Source organism: Salvelinus fontinalis, chromosome 4 (assembly GCF_029448725.1).
Source record: "Salvelinus fontinalis isolate EN_2023a chromosome 4, ASM2944872v1, whole genome shotgun sequence".
Taxonomy (NCBI): Eukaryota; Metazoa; Chordata; class Actinopteri; order Salmoniformes; family Salmonidae; genus Salvelinus; species Salvelinus fontinalis.
Window position 1 is genome coordinate 33,851,099 of NC_074668.1, and position 18,443 is coordinate 33,869,541.

At 48.6% G+C, this 18,443-nt stretch overlaps 2 protein-coding genes across 2 annotated transcripts in view; both read right to left on the reverse strand.

The window, feature by feature from the left end:
* Positions 1–386, reverse strand: part of LOC129853587 (phosphatidylinositol transfer protein beta isoform-like) — a 35,709-nt gene extending 35,323 nt beyond the window's left edge. The window contains exon 1 of the mRNA XM_055919779.1: positions 311–386. Coding sequence (XP_055775754.1) covers positions 311–372 — 62 coding nt within the window. The 5' untranslated portion in view covers positions 373–386. The remainder of the gene's footprint in view (positions 1–310) is intronic.
* A 761-nt stretch (positions 387–1,147) lies between these two features.
* Positions 1,148–18,443, reverse strand: part of LOC129852854 (tetratricopeptide repeat protein 28-like) — a 309,151-nt gene continuing 291,855 nt past the window's right edge. Inside the window, exons 9-23 of the mRNA XM_055918488.1 lie at positions 17,272–17,401; positions 16,667–16,885; positions 14,616–14,775; positions 12,888–13,028; positions 8,715–8,859; positions 8,403–8,582; positions 7,592–8,127; positions 7,117–7,364; positions 6,831–6,955; positions 6,505–6,736; positions 5,622–5,698; positions 4,830–4,853; positions 3,855–3,984; positions 3,608–3,715; positions 1,148–3,498 (exon numbers count right to left, since the gene is read on the reverse strand). Of these exons, the coding sequence (XP_055774463.1) occupies positions 1,889–3,498; positions 3,608–3,715; positions 3,855–3,984; positions 4,830–4,853; positions 5,622–5,698; positions 6,505–6,736; positions 6,831–6,955; positions 7,117–7,364; positions 7,592–8,127; positions 8,403–8,582; positions 8,715–8,859; positions 12,888–13,028; positions 14,616–14,775; positions 16,667–16,885; positions 17,272–17,401 (4,065 nt within the window). The 3' untranslated portion in view covers positions 1,148–1,888. The remainder of the gene's footprint in view (positions 3,499–3,607; positions 3,716–3,854; positions 3,985–4,829; positions 4,854–5,621; positions 5,699–6,504; positions 6,737–6,830; positions 6,956–7,116; positions 7,365–7,591; positions 8,128–8,402; positions 8,583–8,714; positions 8,860–12,887; positions 13,029–14,615; positions 14,776–16,666; positions 16,886–17,271; positions 17,402–18,443) is intronic.

The window sequence follows — 18,443 nt, forward strand, 5'->3', positions numbered from 1 at the left end:
ACTACATATCTTACATTGTTCGCCAAAAAGTTTACCCTCTCGATACTAGATCTCTATGTTCCATATTGTTGTCGTTTGCTCTCCAGATACGTCGGCTATCATCTGCTGACTCGCTGTCACCCCACTCACCGGTAGGCCAAACCTGAAACAAGTCTGAACAATTCCCACCTAACAAACACATGCGTTCTGAAACATATCTGCAAAGTTTTAATTTGGCTAAAAACCAACTGAAGAATCGCAGTACTCGAAAATATGATATTATCGCACACATTAAAGTAATATCAATAAAATATGGAAAAATACAACTTACTATTCCTTGATGAGAACCATCGTAGTTTTTTGGCTGTGGCTACGTATTACCGCTGATGTCATGTGCCTTTATGAACAACTCTCTTATTCCGCCCCTTACCGTCTGTGATTGGTGAGTGGCGATACTTTTTTAAGTGGGTCTCACAGGGGGGTGAACTTCTGTCATTACAAAAATGTAGGTCAATATTTACTAGTGAAAATTATCTTTCATATGTGCAGGATTTTGCAAGATTCCCCCTGTCTGTTTTTCATTGATAACACAAACTATTCAACCACACCCATACAATTGACCCAGGTTTAGACAATAAATCAATGTCTTCCTCTTCTTTCTATTTAGAGAGCACACAAGTGTTTTAGATTAAAGAGTTAGTTTGACTACACAAACTTATTGTATCTATGTATGTAAATTATCACCTGTGGTTGACTTGTTCATCCCTATGGTAATCTTGTTAGCTTTATTTGTGGTAGGCATGTAGACAGGTAAGATTAGTTCTAGATTTAGTGTGTGATTACACAGTGTGTCCCATAAATCAGATTTAAAAGAGAACAGGGCAGTATTCATAAAGCGTCTCAGAGTAGCAGTGCCAATCTAGGATCAGTTTTGCTTTTAGATCTTAATGAATAAGATTACATGGAGAGGGAGGACCTGATGCTAGATCAGCACACCTACTCTGAGACACATTGTGAATATGGGGCAAGGCCCAGGTGTCATTGCACTGACCACGGTGAACAGTGTATAATTGTGGCCACAAGATTTGTCCACCCTCATTCATTAATGCAGTGATACAGCATTTTCATCAGCATTCTAAATCTTTACCGCAATAAAATAAGGCAAAAATACAAGAAAGCAAACATGATTTTTTATTGAAACAGTTATACTGATAAATGACAGAGATGGTTGTCATGAAGTTTCCATGTTTAATAAACAAAAATCATGGGCTAAAAAGTCATACATGGTACTTAACATTGAATAGTAAGAGAATCCATGCTTCAGAGCAGACACTCAATTCACAAAGAAATCAGGCAAAATGCCAGTTTCCATTTCAATAAAAAATATTACATCTTTTTTTTTTTTACTTTATCCATCTTTACATGGAACAGTTTTGTTCACTTTTTTAATAATATAAAAACGCTTAGTACTGATTGTGAAACACTGGATTTAATTTACAAAATAATAATAATATTAATAATAACAATAACAAATAATAATAACAATAATCATTCGATTTAAACAAAAATAGAATGGAGACCAGTTGGAGCGGTTTCATCTTGGCCCACACAAATACAAATTTTTGGGGAGGAAATACCGATTGGCATTGAAGTCTACCTGACACACACATACACACAAACACAGTATCAGGTCTTTGAGTCTTTCTCATTGCCATTTACAGTGTTATGGGCACAACGACAAGACACTCTCTAAGCATTCATGAGCCTCTGAGGGATCACTCTCATTGGCTGATCAAATCCTTTTCATTGTCAATCAAGTTCGATGGACTAATAGTGGCCCTCCAGAAAATGCCCTACTCCCCCAGTACACAGGATAGCAAAATAGGCAATAGGACCATTTTAAAGTGTCTCAGCATTTGGAGGAGGGGAAAAACCTGCCAGGGGAGAGGAACTTGTATCCATTGCCAGCAGGTAGTCTGATTGAGCGAGCACCAGGGCTGCTGCTCGTGGAAATAGTGGGTGAGGGGGCCATCTTTCTGGGGTTGTGTCCGTTGGAGGGGTTCTTGCTGCCCCTGTCCAGCGAGTGCAGCCCCAGCTCCCGCAGCTCCAGGCTGTCTTGGGCGTCGCTGGGGGAGCAGTGTCGTGGGGAAAGGTTCAGAAGGCTCAGCACATCTCTCTTGGCAGAGACCAGGGATCCTGGGGCGCCACGGAGAGCACGGACTGGACCCAGATGTTGCTGTTGTTGCTGGGCCGCTGCATTGGCCCAGAATGTCTTCAGGTTGTGGATGGCCACAACCTTCTCATCAATTACTCCCCGTCTGAGGCGGTCCAGGTCTGGGGCATCGGCAGGGCTGGAGCAGGCAGAGCCCGTGGAGGAGTAGGAGAGAGCTGGAGATGGGGCACTGCCAGCTGGGGACTGGTGGCCAGAGCTGGGGGACACGTTACTGGGAGAGCGGGAGATGTGCCCACTATAGGGGGAGCTAGGGTATTTTAGCTTGAACTGGGCATGGCTGTCCAGGGTGGGGGAGGGGTGACTGCTATCCTTTAGGGAGGTCTCCGAGGCTGCAGGGCTGTTGTAACCAGAGCTGATCTTCTGCAGAGAGGAAGAGCGGGACGGAGGTTTGGGTCGTGGGGAGGACTGGGCACGGACACTGGCGCTGCTACTGGGACGGCTGAAGGCGCTGGTCTCTGAGGAGCGGAAGGCAGAGCTCCGTGCTGTGGCTCCAGCTGCAGCCCCCTCAACCCCAGCCCGCTGTAGACTCCCCACTGCCCGCAGGTGGCTTTGGGTCTCCTCCAGGATCTTCTGGGCCAGCTCTTGGGGATCCAGAGGGACAGTCTTCTCTTCCTGGGATTTGACGGTGCTGTCTGTCTCAGTGCTGGACTGGTCCGACTCACCTGTGTCTGAGCTGCTCACTTTGCCTGGCACCTTCTGGAAGGGAGAGTTGGAGCTGGGAACCAGGCTGGTCTTGACAGGGGAAGTGGGGGTGCTGACACTGCCTCGTGACGACACAGACACCTGATAACCCCGCCCAGTGCCTGAGCTGGACCCCCCAACAACACCCCTGCCCCCGCGGTGGAGGTGGCGCTGACCATGACCCAGAGGTAGAGGCAGGGAGTCACAGTGGCTTCCCAGAGGCTCACTGCTGATAATGGAGAAGCCTTCATACTCCTCGTCATCTCCCCGGCCCACTCCTGCTGCTGCAGCCGCCCCGTGAGGAGAGGAGCGACTGCGGGGAACGTGTGGGTGTTTGTGGGCAGAGAAGTGTGCTGTGGCCCCACCACGCTGTCGATGGCCCAGGAAGTCACACTCTGACTTGGACGCAAAGCTCATGGTGGAGGCCACGGAGCTCAGGCTGTAGACGGAGATGGCATCTGAGGCCAGATTGTCCAGGCAGGGTGGGGAGAAGGGTGGGTTGGGGTAGCCCAGCGGTAGGGGGTTGGAGACAGACTGGGCCGAGGCCAGGGACTCCAGGGAGGACGAGCTGTCCAGGCTGAGACGCTTTGGCAGCTCTGTGGAGTCTGGGATAGAGAGGAGGGGAAAGAGCGGGACGAAATTGTAAGGGTATACATGAACCTATCATGTATCAATCAACTTTAATCACTGTGTATCTATAAATACGATACTTACCAAATAGTGCCAGTAGGGACTGGAGGGCAAAGTGCATGGTGCGGCGGTTGGCTTGCTTCCCCGTCTTCAGTACCACCTCCTCCTGGCCCACCTCACACAGGTCGAACCCTGCACACACACAGGACATTTACTCTACCAACCTAGCACACATACAGCTGACTTGTTGTGTTTCACTCTACTCCTACTACTGACACATTAGGAAGTTATATTCAGTTGGATATTGCTTTTATTGATATCAATATCTCACCTAGTGCAGCCAGGAATTCATGGCACCCTGGCAGTCTCCAGAGCTGCACACTGATGGACACCTGGATGGGCAGCAGAGAGAAGTCCTGCTCCTTCTCCCCTGTCTGCAGCTGGACCAGCACCTGGTGGAGCTGAAGGGACAGAGGAGGACGGAAATACAGGAGGTCAGACGGGAATAAAGGAAGCTAAATATACCTTTTAACTGGTTCATACCACTTTTTAAGGACCTGAGTTGTGGATATACGTTTTTAAAGCAATGAAGTAGAACAAAACTGACAAATGTGTGATGGTTGTGCTCAAGCCAACTGTTTTCCTCCATACACCAGTGTCCTAAAATGACTTCCACCACGCCCATCTTTGTTGTGGCAGGGGAAATGTAGTTTCTGGCAGGCTTAGTAACTCTGCATCTGCCCTTTGACCCTGTGTGGAGTTGATCCTTGTTCCCAGAGGATTGGCTCTTTAGCCTAGCAGCACTACAGTGCCTTTACTGTGGGGCATGGATCAGTGGCTCAGGGTGGTTTAGATTAGGAGGGAACCACCTGTGCCACACACCCTCACTGTTTAGGGATTATTCATCCTGGAACAGAGACACCTTTGTTCATTAACACGCCTTCTTAACCTTTTCTTTTCTATTCATGGTCTATGTTTGTTTTTTTGCATCCCTCTGACTACCGGCCCATAAACATCAGTGTGACCTTGACTGACCCAGGGCTGCAAACCCAAGAACATTCCTAATACTGCAGAGTCCAGCAGTGGATTGTTGTCCCTGCTGCAGCACGCGTTAAACTGGGGTCTCCTAGAGGTTGTACCTCAGTAACTGGACCAGCATGAGATATGAGAATGTGCTAAAAGAACAGAGTGCTTCAACTTCACATGCAGTTGACCTACTGCTCAATGAAACAGCTGATGCAAGAGGGTGGTGCTGTGTGGTTTAAAGCAGCGGTGAAAAGGAGAGGGGAGGTCACAGCACACTTACCATTCCCACCATATTTTTAACAGCCTTCAGACCGCAGGTTTAGAGACAGGGGCAGGAGAGAGAGAATATGCTTTTAGTTGCATGCAGACAGGACAGGCCATTCACAAAGAGCAGAGGAGACCAGGTCCAATGGGAACACCAAGGGCACACAGGGAAACAGAAAAACACCACTGTTGGGGAGTGTGTCATTACACACATACTACACAAAACCATTGAATCACCATACATAGTTGCCTATGTAGTGTGATGTCAGGAATACCTCATGTATCATACATGCTTGGAGTGTTTCAAATGTTATGGTCGCCACCAATGTGGAAACAAAACCTTAAATCACTTTCTGGCTACCGTATTATTAATGTAGACATGGGTAACCCTCAGTGGGAGTGACAGGGTTAACTCTCTGGCATCGTGAGGAAGACAACTCAGACTCAGAGATGGTGGTGGTGGAGATCCTACTGGGGCTGCTGGGTTGCAGCATGCAGATTAAAGAGCGGGATTTGCAGGCGGCCCGTGCGTCACGGTCTTACTAACCCATGTAACAGGGTTAACTGATTATATAATGATGCTTTGTTCTGCCTTCAGCCTTCATGGTCCAAGTGGTTAAGTAAGTCCCCAGTGGTTCTGAAGATTTCCTTCATTTTACATCATGTCTATCTACCTCTTTGGAGTTAAATACTCCACTCCACTGGTGAGCAGTAGCGCTGTGGTGTTGTGATGCTGTGGTGCTGTGGTGCTGTGATGCTGTGGTGCTGTGATGCTGTGATGGTGTGGTGCTGTGATGCTGGGGCCTACCCGGTTGATGAGCTGCTCGCCTGCCTCAGAGGCGGTGATGAGTTTACACAGGGCTTGGAGAGCTGGGGGCGGTAGACCTGGGAGACACGATCAAAGCAGATGGTTCCTTATTCATACAAGCTGCATTTAATATACCCTACGTTCAGTAGAAGACGGTAAACAGGTTATACTATCTGTGTGTTGGTAAAGAACTGCTTGATAAGCAGTATTGTAACTTTTGATATTCAATGGTAGGCCTACACTGAACCAGTATCTCTGCATTAGAGACCTCTCTAACATCTAGAAAGCTTACATTAAACTCCCATTCCCATTCATGCAAAATACATTAGTTTATCATCAAATATGGAGTTTTGTTGAGCAACTATCTTCATTTACTCCCGTTACGGCCGGTATGTACTTCCAAAAAAGGTCTGTTTTACACGCAACTGAAAAAACTCATATTCGGCACCACCAATGTATTCAGCTGCTGTAGACCTGAGTGACTTACATTGTATTCAGCTGCTGTAGACCTGAGTGACTTACATTGTATTCAGCTGCTGTAGACCTGAGTGACTTACATTGGAGGTGCAGAATAGGAGTTTGTTTCAGTTGCTTGTACATTTCTATTTAGATATTTTTTGGAAGTACATACCGGCCGTAAATGAAGATAGTTGCTCAACAAAACTCTATATTTGGTGATTTTGACATAACGCTTGCAGAGCTGGTGAATGGGAGTTTGAATCTGAGCTTTGTGGTATAGAGATGTCTTTAACACACAGATACTGGTTCAGCCTACACATATAACATTCTGAGAGATGTAGGCTTGGTTCTTTTCCTGGAGCTGTCCTCCATCTTACTGTACTACCTCCAGTTCCATGTCCTCCTGCCAAGGCCCAGTGCCTACCAAGTATTGACTGCAGGGTGGTACTACACTGCTGCAGCCTGTCCCCAGGGTCTGCTGTGGGGAAGAAGACAGCAGCAGGGATGCCGGTGCCAGCCGAGTCCAGGCGGAAGCCCACAGCGGTCAGCAGGGCATGCCAGCCTGGGACGCCCCCCACCTTGTTCTCCACACTCTGCTGGGACGTGTACATGGAGTTACGCTGGCCGTTCTGAATCCTCTGGAGAGACTTCTCCACCTGGTGGGGACAGGGGGATTTAGAGTAGAGTGTGTGTGTGTGTGTGTGTGTGTGTGTGTGTGTGTGTGTGTGTGTGTTTGTGTTTGACCCTCACCAGGTGCAGTAAGACTCGCAGAGCATCCCGTGCTCTCTCTGGATACTGTAGGATCTCTGCTAGAGCCTGGCCAATCAGGGACGAGGGGCTGTTTAGCTTGACATCATTACCAATCAGCATGTAACCTGGACAAACACACCCACAAGATCGGAGGAAGAGAGAGATACAGACGGTGAGAGTCAAAAGTACTTCTGACACACTTGGGAGTATGGGTGAACTGGGATCTATTCAGTTGAAGGTGACAAACCAAGCCAATCTGAGTTTCTGGAAGTAGAATGTGTCTAACCTGCCCAGTTAGAGGGGTGGGAGTACTGCTTGCTGCTCTGGACAGTCTTCATGGCGTCTGCGAGGGCAGCGCTGGCCTTGGTCCCGTTGAGCAGAGCAGTGTAAAAGGCATGGACGAACACTTTGGAGGCTGACACAGGAACAGGCCACAGAGACACCAAGACACACTGGGCCCCAGCAGCAAGGAAGGCCCTGGTCAGACCTACCACACCGTCTGCTGTCACCTTACTGCTGGACTCCTGGTATGACCTGTAGATAAGATATACACACACACACACCACCAACACATGGTTATGTAAACCTCTATCCCAAATACTAGACTACTGCTCTGTCGACTACAGCATAACTAAGTAACTATCAGTGGATAACAGACAGTGGACATTTTGCAATAGAACCAGGTTTCCCCCCTCTCCAGCCTCACTTGAACTAATATGTTTCCCATATTAGGCAAGCCGCCAATCTCCTGGCCCACTCACCCCAGCACCACCAGTTTGACAGGCAGCCTCAGGTCCAGTATGTCAGCAGCGGTAAGCAGGAACTCCTGCAGGGGTGGGCTGTCACAGATACTCTCCGCGTCGCTCCCATCATCCTGCAGGTGCAGGCTCTCTGGGATGGTGTAGCTGCTCCCAAACGAGCCTTTCCTGCCCCTGCCTCCGCTGCCTCTCCTCCCTCCCCCTGCCCCTCTCCCTCCAGTCCCCGCCCCTGCCCCGCCGGGTACACTCTCTGGGTTGGGTGTGAGCACCAAGGCGGCCAGCTTCCATGAGATGTGGGTAGCGAAGTGGGCACACTCGGCCTGGGTGAGGGCACTCATCACCCTCTCCTTGGTGGCAGAGGATCCAGCCAGGGGCTGGCAGCCCAGCAGCTCAGACACCATGAGGGCCTCCTCCTCGGCAGAGGGCATGGGCCCCCACAGCCAGCGGTCCATCACAGACGACGGCAGACGAGGGTTCCCCACCACCGCCGCCATGGACACGCCCCCGCAGGAAGCCGGCCCCGCCCGCCGAGAATGACTCTGAGGACACAATGAGAGAGGCCGATGATGTCAATGATAGAATGACTCTGAGGACACATTGAGAGAGGCCGATGATGTCAATGATAGAATGACTCTGAGGACACATTGAGAGAGGCCGATGATGTCAATGATAGAATGACTCTGAGGACACATTGAGAGAGGCTGATGATGTCAATGATAGAATGTAACAGGAGCTTGAGAGTGTTACTAACAGCAACTAAAGAAGGTATGTCATTCAAATAAAAGCCATTGTGTCATTTGACTAGGATGTTGACCTTGGAGATGGTCCCCATGCCCCGGATGGAAGGCACAGCGATGAGGCTGAAGCGTTCATACAGGTACTCATTAGAGGAGCTGCCCTTCAGCAGGGCGAAGGGGATGAGGTACAACTCCCCCTCCAACACCAACACCAGCTGTCTGTGTCTGCCCACGGGACCACTGGAGTGCATCAGGCCCTGGACAGGGAGAGATTAGTATTGATATTATAATTACTATAGTATAAACACTTCCTCTCTCTCTTTCTCTGTCCACCCCTCTCCTTTCAAATACACGCCACGCACAAACTGGTCATGGGGACATATGCTCACCCCTTCCATGGGTGCGATGAGCAGGTCGTAGAGGGCACGGAGAGGAGGTTTGCTGAGGCTGCTGGGTCGGCGGGGCAGAGAGGAGCAGCCATCTTTAGCTGGGGACATTGTGTTACTGAACAGGCTGGTCATACTCTGGCAGCTCCTGCAAAACACACAAACACAGTGCTCATTTCCTAAAGAACAGCCCTCTAAACTGTCTGAATAGAGAATTGGTCATTACGGCTATTCACACTGGCACCTACGGCATAGTGGCGCGCACACACACACAGTACTGGTAATGGTCTTTCCTGTTGAGGAACTGTGCCTAGAGCCAGCCAGCCTGCCGCAGAGTGCTGCATCAGAAGTCCTCCCTGGTGAGATGCAGCAGTCAGCCACAGCAGCAGTTCCTGTGGGCAATGTATTAATGGCACAACACTGTACTGCAGCATGGCATGGAGGGAGTGATACTGCACAGCGCATTGACTCCTAATGTCCTGTCGCTCTTCCTCTTTCTGCCCTTCATAATGCTCTCTCAGACCTGGACTAGAGAGTCCACTTCACATCCCCTTCACATTCTAAGTCTCAATGGAGGAATGCACAGTTATATTTTCTGTTCTGAGACAATAATAATCATTTGTGCTTTTGAGACAATATACATGTCCACTAGATGGCGATGTGGGTCTGTAGCACTGTGGAGGGGAGTGTAGCGTGAGACCTCTGACCCCTGATAGACTCACTGCAGGAGAGGGAGAGAAAGTGACACCTCTCCTGCGCCTCTCCCCAACTATCCACCCAGTTACCTGACATGAACCTAAAGAAACACTACAACCTCTCTGCTTATGGTGGAGGATATCCAATCAACTACTTAATGTTACTATACTGCAAATAATACTGAAGTATGAATGATACTTTTGTTCTGTTCACTATTGAATAGTCGTTTGTGTTGCAGCAGCACCATGCCTGGTTCTGAACTAGACAGTAATAAGACACTGCTGCTCAACATTAGCAGTTCTGCTGAATACAAATGCTATGTGAGCTGTGTGATGAAGAGAGAGTGATGGCTTCCTGCTTAGGTGAGCTGTGTGATGAAGAGAGAGTGATGGCTCCCTGCTTAGGTGAGCTGTGTGATGAAGAGAGAGTGATGGCTCCCTACTTAGGTGAGCTGTGTGATGAAGAGAGAGTGATGGCTCCCTGCTTAGGCGAAGTGAGCTGTGTGATGAAGAGAGAGTGATGGCTCCCTGCTCAAGCGAGGTGAGCTGTGTGATGAAGAGAGAGTGATGGCTCCCTGCTTAGGCGAGGTGAGCTGTGTGATGAAGAGAGAGTGATGGCTCCCTGCTTAGACGAGGTGAGCTGTGTGATGAAGAGAGAGTGATGGCTCCCTGCTTAGACGAGGTGAGCTGTGTGATGAAGAGAGAGTGATGGCTCCCTGCTTAGACGAGGTGAGCTGTGTGATGAAGAGAGAGTGATGGCTCCCTGCTCAGGCGAGGTGAGCTGTGTGATGAAGAGAGAGTGATGGCTCCCTGCTTAGACGAGGTGAGCTGTGTGATGAAGAGAGAGTGATGGCTCCCTGCTTAGACGAGGTGAGCTGTGTGATGAAGAGAGAGTGATGGCTCCCTGCTTAGACGAGGTGAGCTGTGTGATGAAGAGAGAGTGATGGCTCCCTGCTTAGGCGAGGTGAGCTGTGTGATGAAGAGAGAGTGATGGCTCCCTGCTCAGGTGAGCTGTGTGATGAAGAGAGAGTGATGGCTCCCTGCTCAGGTGAGCTGTGTGATGAAGAGAGAATGATTGCTCCCTGCTCAGGTGAGCTGTGTGATGAAGAGAGAGTGGTGGCTCCCTGCTCAGGCGAGGTGAGCTGTGTGATGAAGAGAGAGTGATGGCTCCCTGCTCAGGCGAGTTGAGCTGTGTGATGAAGAGAGAGTGATGGCTCCCTGCTTAGACGAGGTGAGCTGTGTGCCACTGCCACGCTGAGCTGAGAGCTGTGGTAATGGCCGCCGTGGACCTATAAGCCTTCCACTTTGTTTACACACAGCCAGGCCCAAGCTCAACAGCACACACTGCTACTGCTATCCATCTGCTGTAACAGCCAGTCCCCCCCCCCCGACCCCCTCCATCCTGCCTTCCTGGTGCCCCCAAGCAACTGGCTCTCCTCCAGCCCCCTAGCACGCTCCAGTCTCTTTATCCAGGCCCTGAAACAGGCCACCGAGGGAAAGCCAACAGACGTTTGTTAGCCTAACAGGAGGAGTGAGAGAGGAAATGAGGGTCAAGTGAAGAAAAGGTGCAGAGGGATAAAAAAGAGAGAAGGTTTGACCAAGAGAAAGGGAAATGGTGAGAAGAAAAGGCTAGAAGCAGAAGGCTAGGAGGTTAAGGGTATGTTCAGTGGCTCTTTTATCTGGGTGCAGGTTGAATGGAATGCATGTCAATAAGAGAGACAGACAGGAAGAGACTGTTGGACAAAGGTGGATATGTCCACTACCAACTCTTCACTAGGATCCAACTCAGTTGATTCAGTCATCTAATTCTATTGCACCAAACAAGCCGATAGACACCTAGAGAGGCTATCCTGACGTTCCTGTCTGTGTGTTTATAGGTTTACTGAGCCCTTCAATAGAGTTCTCCTTAACCTCTATACAATGCCTAGGAACATCTGAGAGAAGAGCTCTGTTAGTCCTTAGAAAGTGAGATTACAGATGAGGTAATCTCTCGTGGACAGATGTAACATAACTGGTATCGTAGCGTCTGTCAACATACTGTGGGTTGCGACAACTAACGAGGAACTTTGTTCATTTGATCACTGATCATTTGCACAAATCTGCATCTTTCGGAAGGGGGGGGGGCATTTGGCACATAGACTTGCCTGTAGGGGGTGGAGCTACCGCCCTATTTCAGCTCCTCGTTCTAGTATTTTTTCTGACCCCAGAACTTAATTAAGCATTTGACGCAATTACGCAAGATTTTAATTCTGGGTTTCCAAGATTAAAGATGAGATGACGTTTAACCTATCAAATTAGCTAGCTCCTGTGTGTGTGTGTATATATATATATATAGATATATATATATATATATATATATTCACTTTAGTAGCTCTCTCTAAAGATAGATGAGGTCAAAGATAATGTCAGACATTTAGACACCTTGGCACAATCATACTTTCACGCTCCAAATCCCTGTCTTTTGACCTTGTTCTTCATTCCATTGTTGATATATTATTTTTTTGTAATGTTTTTTTTTCTTCTAATAAAATCTATTCTCTGAATTAAAAGTCATTGAGGTAATAATGTTGCTCTCTCACGTCAACAGTCTTCAACTCAGACAGCAAAGGGCCACGTTGATGAGGAATAAAATAAGAGAGAGACCTTGAAGGCCACATTTTATCTTAATATCAAAACCCCAAAATGTATGACTTGAAATGACAATGAGCCTTTATTCATTTTCCCCTGCTTTAGTGAGATTGACGAGTGGCTCTTAAGCACAAGGGGCTTCATGATTCAGATAGTTTTTGGGGCCCAAAATAATGAGCGGATTATTACTGGCAACCCATTAAAGAGGCTTAATGAGCATGGAGACTCAATTACAGCTGGAATTACCCTCTCATCAAAGAGGAGCTCAACTGGAGACGAGGACAGAGAAATACGACCCAGACACGCACACGCACGCACGCACATACACACACACACGCTTAAACAAACACACACACGCATGCTTAAACACACACACACTTAAACACACGGACACATATCGCCAATCAGTACAGTGTATACACATGCACTGAATGACAAAGTGATACTATCACAGACACACTCAGTCAAGTGTATATACCATCATTAAATCACACACACACAAATATGTACAACTGGGCTCCAAAAACAGATAGACTCACACTTGCATACAGTTCATGGGCACACACATAAACACACACTCCTAATAGTCTAATGAAGGCAGAGAGCTGATACGGGCTTTTCCAGCTCTGCCCTGCTCAGCCAGTTTAATAAAGAGGATTCACATGCCTCTGTGATGGCTAAATAAAGGAGAAAACACAATTTTCCCAGAAAGCGAATTATTCAAATGAATTCACCTACCAAGCCGGATCCTCTCCCTCATCAGATAGCTTTCTTATTATGGAAATGTGGGGGAATTGGAGATGAACGATAAAGGCTAACTGGAGGCCAGTGTCTCACACAGTGTCTGTCTCACCTGTTGAACAGGTTGTTTCTGGACACCATGCGGAGGAAGCCAGTGGGGTCAGTCACAGAGTTGAGTTTGTTGTTGAGCTCTTCAAACTGCTGGTCCAACAGGTCCCCTGCCTCACTCTCTGTCTCACTGCTGGAACAACCCCTGAGAGAGAGAGGGGGGGGGGGGGGGGGGGGCAGAAGGAGTGAGAGGGGGAGAGATAGCGGTGGAGGGGGGGTTTATACCATTAGACATACAGACTGCATGCGCACGCACACTCTTATTCACACACACACACCCGTCCAGCCCAGTTTCCCAGGCGTGGTCCAGGAAGGGCCCTAACAAGAAGCAGAATTAAATCCTCTTTTTCATATGCTGCTAATGCTGATCCAGCCAGCACCTAGCAGGGAGTCTGTTCTGTTCTTCCATCCTCTACCCCCTCTGTATCTACACCCCTCCTCTCTCCATACACACCTCTCTATCTATCCATCCCTCCATCCCTGCCCCCCTCTTTTACCCCCACATCTCATCCAAACTCCCCTCCATCTTCCTCTGTCAGCTCACTGCTCACAACCGTTCCAACTTTAACCATGGGAACTGTTGCTCTCATCTAAAATCTCTCCCTCTCTCTTTCTCTCTCATTTCTCTCTCCAGTAATCCATATATTTGCGGTAGCCTTTCTCTGAGATCCCTTCCCATGAGGTCCCTCTCTGTCCACATCTGTCTAACACAGAGCGGCTGCACTCACACGCATGTTAGCAGGTGGGAGAGGTACATACTGTTCAGGTCCGACGGTATGGGGAGATGGGAAGTGGGGAAAGATACTCTATGGTTGACTGGATTTATTGATGAGGACTGAGGAGACACAGTCTTCCCAAATATGTATGCTGCCCTTTTCTCTCTCTCTGTTTCTCTCTCCCTCCCGCTATCTTCCCCTCACACTCCCCTCCCCTTCTCCGTATCCCTCTCTTTATCCTCTGTGGAGAGTGAATGGGGCGGTAAGTGGTGCCATATTGTGGCCAGCCAGGCGTAGTGGCATGTGTGCTGCTTCCCATTGGAGCGGTAAATGACTCAGTAATGGGGCAGGAGGGCATGGCAGGCCGGTGGGGGTGGAGGTTGGCAGTGGGCACACAGACTGTCCACTATGGGCTAATTCCTCATTTGAGAAACATGTGCCCTCATGCAAAATGTAGGTTAATGATAGGGAACATTTGCGTGGAAGTTCAATGACACGAGTCGTCACCTGAAGTAAACCTGCAGTTTGATTGCTCAATTCATTAATTTGTCATTAACTGTTCTTTTTTCAAAGTCACTTCATATTCTACACAGTCTAACCAGTCTCCTCCCATCTCTGTATCTCACTCCATCCATTTCTCCCTGTATCTCACTCCATCCATTTCCCCCTGTATCGCTGCCTTCCTCCTTTCTTCAGCTCCATCTTCTTCCTCTCCTCGGCCCTCTGCTGTGTTTCCCTGTCTCCCAGTCCCAGACAGTATTTCTTAAGTGAGTTCAGTGGGCATCCAGAGGTCCATTATTCTGTCTCATTGGTTGTCAGTGGGGGCAGAGAGCAGTTGTTTTTTAGACAGGTAGAGGGGTCCTGTCATCACACAGGTGCACAATGACTCCCTGAGACAGCATACAGAACAGCACACTCTTCTATGAGCATCAGCCTGTCTCCACCCTATAGAATGGTATATTTATTCTGGGCTTTGAGTGTGTGTGAGTGTGTGAGTGTGTGTGTGTGTATGTTACCTGCTGTAGTAGGACTCTACTCCCAGGGCCTCCCGAGCACTGGCAATGTGCTGCTCCAAAGATGAGCCGCTGGCCACACCCCCTCCCCCACCCTCATGGAGGTCTGGCCCGCCCTCTGGCACGCCCTCTCCCAAGTACACCTCATGGAACTTCAGGATGCCTGGGAGAGAGAACGAGAAAAGGAGAACAAGCTCAACATATTGGTCACATCACATTACGTCATGATGCACACAGCACTGTTGGACTTATTACACTACAATGAAAGTGTAATAGAAACGGTTAAGTTGACTTCACTTTAAAACAGCCCAACAAACAGACCATATGGAGAGATTTCACTCTGAAAACTAAGTTACGCTACACGTACGATCTGCACATCTGCAGAGCAAAATGAATAAAACAAATAATGTTCAATAAAATATAAGCGTGGCTGCCTGTGCCATCTGCTCCGTGCCATGGGAGCTGAGATGTTGGGGGAGAAGGGAGGGAGGAGGGGAGACTACCACAGCAGTGGTGGTGGTAGATACTGAGTGTGGGGGTTGAGTTTGGCTTTGAATGTGTTCAGATCTGTGAGTTGGCAGACAGGTTGCTCACCAGTTAAATGATTAGAGGAGTCCCTTTACTGACTAAGGGTTATTTTACCCAGACCCTGTTCAGTGTGTATGCCAGCAGTATACGAGTGAATGCCCGGGAGAGACTGGGACAGAGCAGAAGGCTAATTAAAGGACTGGTAGCCTCTCTTAGCCTCAGGCAAAAGGCAGCTCTTTCAACCTTTCATTCCCCTCTGCAGTATTACACCCATCTATATTTCTACTGTTAGGGGGGTCAGACACCCAGCTTTCATTCCCCTCTGCAGTATTACACCCATCTATATGACTTCTGTTAGGGGGGCAGACACCCAGCTTTCATTCCCCTCTGCAGTATTACACCCATCTATATGACTTCTGTTAGGGGGGTCAGACACCCAGCTTTCATTCCCCTCTGCAGTATTACACCCATCTATATGACTTCTGTTAGGGGGGCAGACACCCAGCTTTCATTCCCCTCTGCAGTATTACACCCATCTATATGACTTCTGTTAGGGGGGCAGACACCCAGCTTTCATTCCCCTCTGCAGTATTACACCCATCTATATGACTTCTGTTAGGGGGGTCAGACACCCAGCTTTCATTCCCCTCTGCAGTATTACACCCATCTATATGACTTCTGTTAGGGGGGTCAGACACCCAGCTTTCATTCCCCTCTGCAGTATTACACCCATCTATATGACTTCTGTTAGGGGGTTCAGACACCCAGCTTTCCTTCCCACTTTGTTGAGTAGGGCTAAAAGAGAAGCAAGGACTAGCAGTCTCCATGGCAGGAAGAGCTGTCAGTCAGGCCAGAGCAGTGACTGTGCTTCACAGCCTCCTCTATTAACTTTGGTGAGAGAGAGAGAGAGAGAGAGAGAGAGAGAGAGAGAGAGAGAGAGAGAGAGAGAGAGAGAAAACAAAGCACAACCATGATGAGAAAGAGAGAGAGAGAGAAAGAGAGAAAGAAAGGCTACTCAATACTAAAGACAGCACAAACTAATGCACAAAGCTTGTTTGTGTGAGATTGTGTGTGTACGCACAGGAGTATGTGTGTGTGTGTTTCCCTGTTGACTTGTTTGTGCGGATGTTGATTGTGCAAGTGCTCTTTGGCTTTGTCACTCTCGGTTACCATGGTTCATTGGCAGGTGCCCTGGGGGGTGAAAGGCCAGGCGGGGTGGCACTGCCAGCAGTGGAGTGGCAGGTGGCGCTGCCGCCGCCTGTTAAAGAGGGCTTTCTTACCCTCGCCCGCCTCTGAACACAAGCCATGCCTTCCAGGACTCTCAGCTAAACAAAGCACAATCATGATGAAATTCACTGTTTGAGTGAGCGTGTATGTGTGTGTTTTGTGTCTGTATAATGTGTCGTATAATGTGGCATAATAGTTTGTACAGATTTATAGTCCCTTTACCCTTATAGCTCATTGTATCAGCACACAGAGGAACTGAGTTAGTTGTCCTACGCCTCCCACTCCCTCTCAGGTCTTACCTGCTCCTGGAGCCAGCAGCCAGCTGTACAGGTACCCAGCAGCCATGGAGAAGTAGAGCACCAGGGCCCTCTGGCTGTTCACCGTGTCCAGGATGTGCTCCACTGTGACTGGGGTGTAGGGGTCTGAGTCCTGCTGGCCTGTCTGCCTCTCCACCAGCAGGTCAGCAAATGCTCGTGTCCGACCCCGCTCTGCCACCGCCAACGCCTCGTCATGGTGGCCTGGCCGGAAGAAGGTCAATGGTCAATATTGTGTTTTTTTCGGTTTCTTTTTTTTCAGTTTCATTTTTTAATTGAACCTTTATTTAACTAGGCAAGTCAGTTACCCCGGCCAAACCCTAACCCAGACGACGCTGGGCCAATTGTGCGCCGCCCTATGGGACTCCCAATCACGGCCAGTTGTGATACACCCTGGAATCGAACCAGGGTCTGTAATGACGCCTCTAGGACTGAGATGCAGTGACTTAGACCGCCGTGACACTCGGGAGCCCCAGTTCATTATGGAGCGGTGGATTTTACAGAAGACACAAATAAAGATGGAAATAGAGCAGAAGAGCAATCAAAAAGAGAAGTGAGCAATGGACAAAGAGAGTGTAAAGTGTGAGAACCTAGGCTGACGAGGACCCTCTGGAGTGCCTGATAGGAGGAAGTCTGCAGGTCAAACAGAGACAGTTTGTAGTCGGTGCTGTGCTGGGCCTCGTGACGAATGGTCTCAAACAGTGCAGACGCTCGGTAGAGCTGTAGGACAAATAACACACAGACAAACATCAGATACATCCATATCCCTGTTGGCTGTAGAGCGCTCAGAGAGTTGCAGTAGAAGAGTGAAGCCACTAGATGGCAGCAGCCCCCATCAGTGTAAATGATGTTTGATATCTACACTGCTACCCCTCTCCCTCTTAACCTGATCGGTCCCAAGCCAAATCAGCCCATCAGTCTGGTCACTAATTTCAAGTATCTGCTTGGCAAGCTCTCATATTTAGCCTCACATTTATTTGACATAAAAAGTTACATTCATGGGCCTCCCAGCACAATTGGGCCAGTGTCGTCCGGGTTAGGGAGGGCTTGGCCGGTATGGATATCCTTGGCTTCCGGGTTGGATGTGCATTGTGGTAGGGTTGTGTTTCGGAGGACGCATGGCTCTCGACCTTCGTCTCTCCCGAGCCCGTACGGGAGTTGTAGCGATGAGACAAGACATTGGGGTAAAAACGTATTTTTTAAAAGTTACATTCATGAGTTTTATTGACTAATGTCACTCCAAAAATGAGATGTGCCAATAACCTGATAAAAAAAAGTACAGTAAGTACAGAAAACTAGTCTGTGTGGAGTTTGTGACAGTAAGTATGTGAATTTATTAAGCTCAGGTAAACATCAGGAACCATCACAATGCAATGATCTCCTTTGAAGAAAAACCCTTACATTGTAACGAGTCCTGCGGCATGTGAGCATCGTATAGCTAAACAAATCACCTCGGACGTGTTCGTGAGAGCCTTTCCATGGTGGGGTCATAATAGTCAGTAGCCTAAACCGTTTCGGGATGTCTCCTGGTTTCACAACCTGCCCTCTACCTCAGCCTTCGTCCATAGCACAGGCCTGCGGCTGTTATGGGAAGTTCTAGGACAAATTGATGTTTAAAATGTCTGTAACAGACTCCTGGAAGTCTGTAGCTGAATCAGGCAACTCAGATCAGGCAACTCAGCCCAAATCATGGATCTGTGATATTGGGCCTGATGGACACAGCTCTGATATTCACCTCAGCTATCCTCCCGTCTCATCTCAA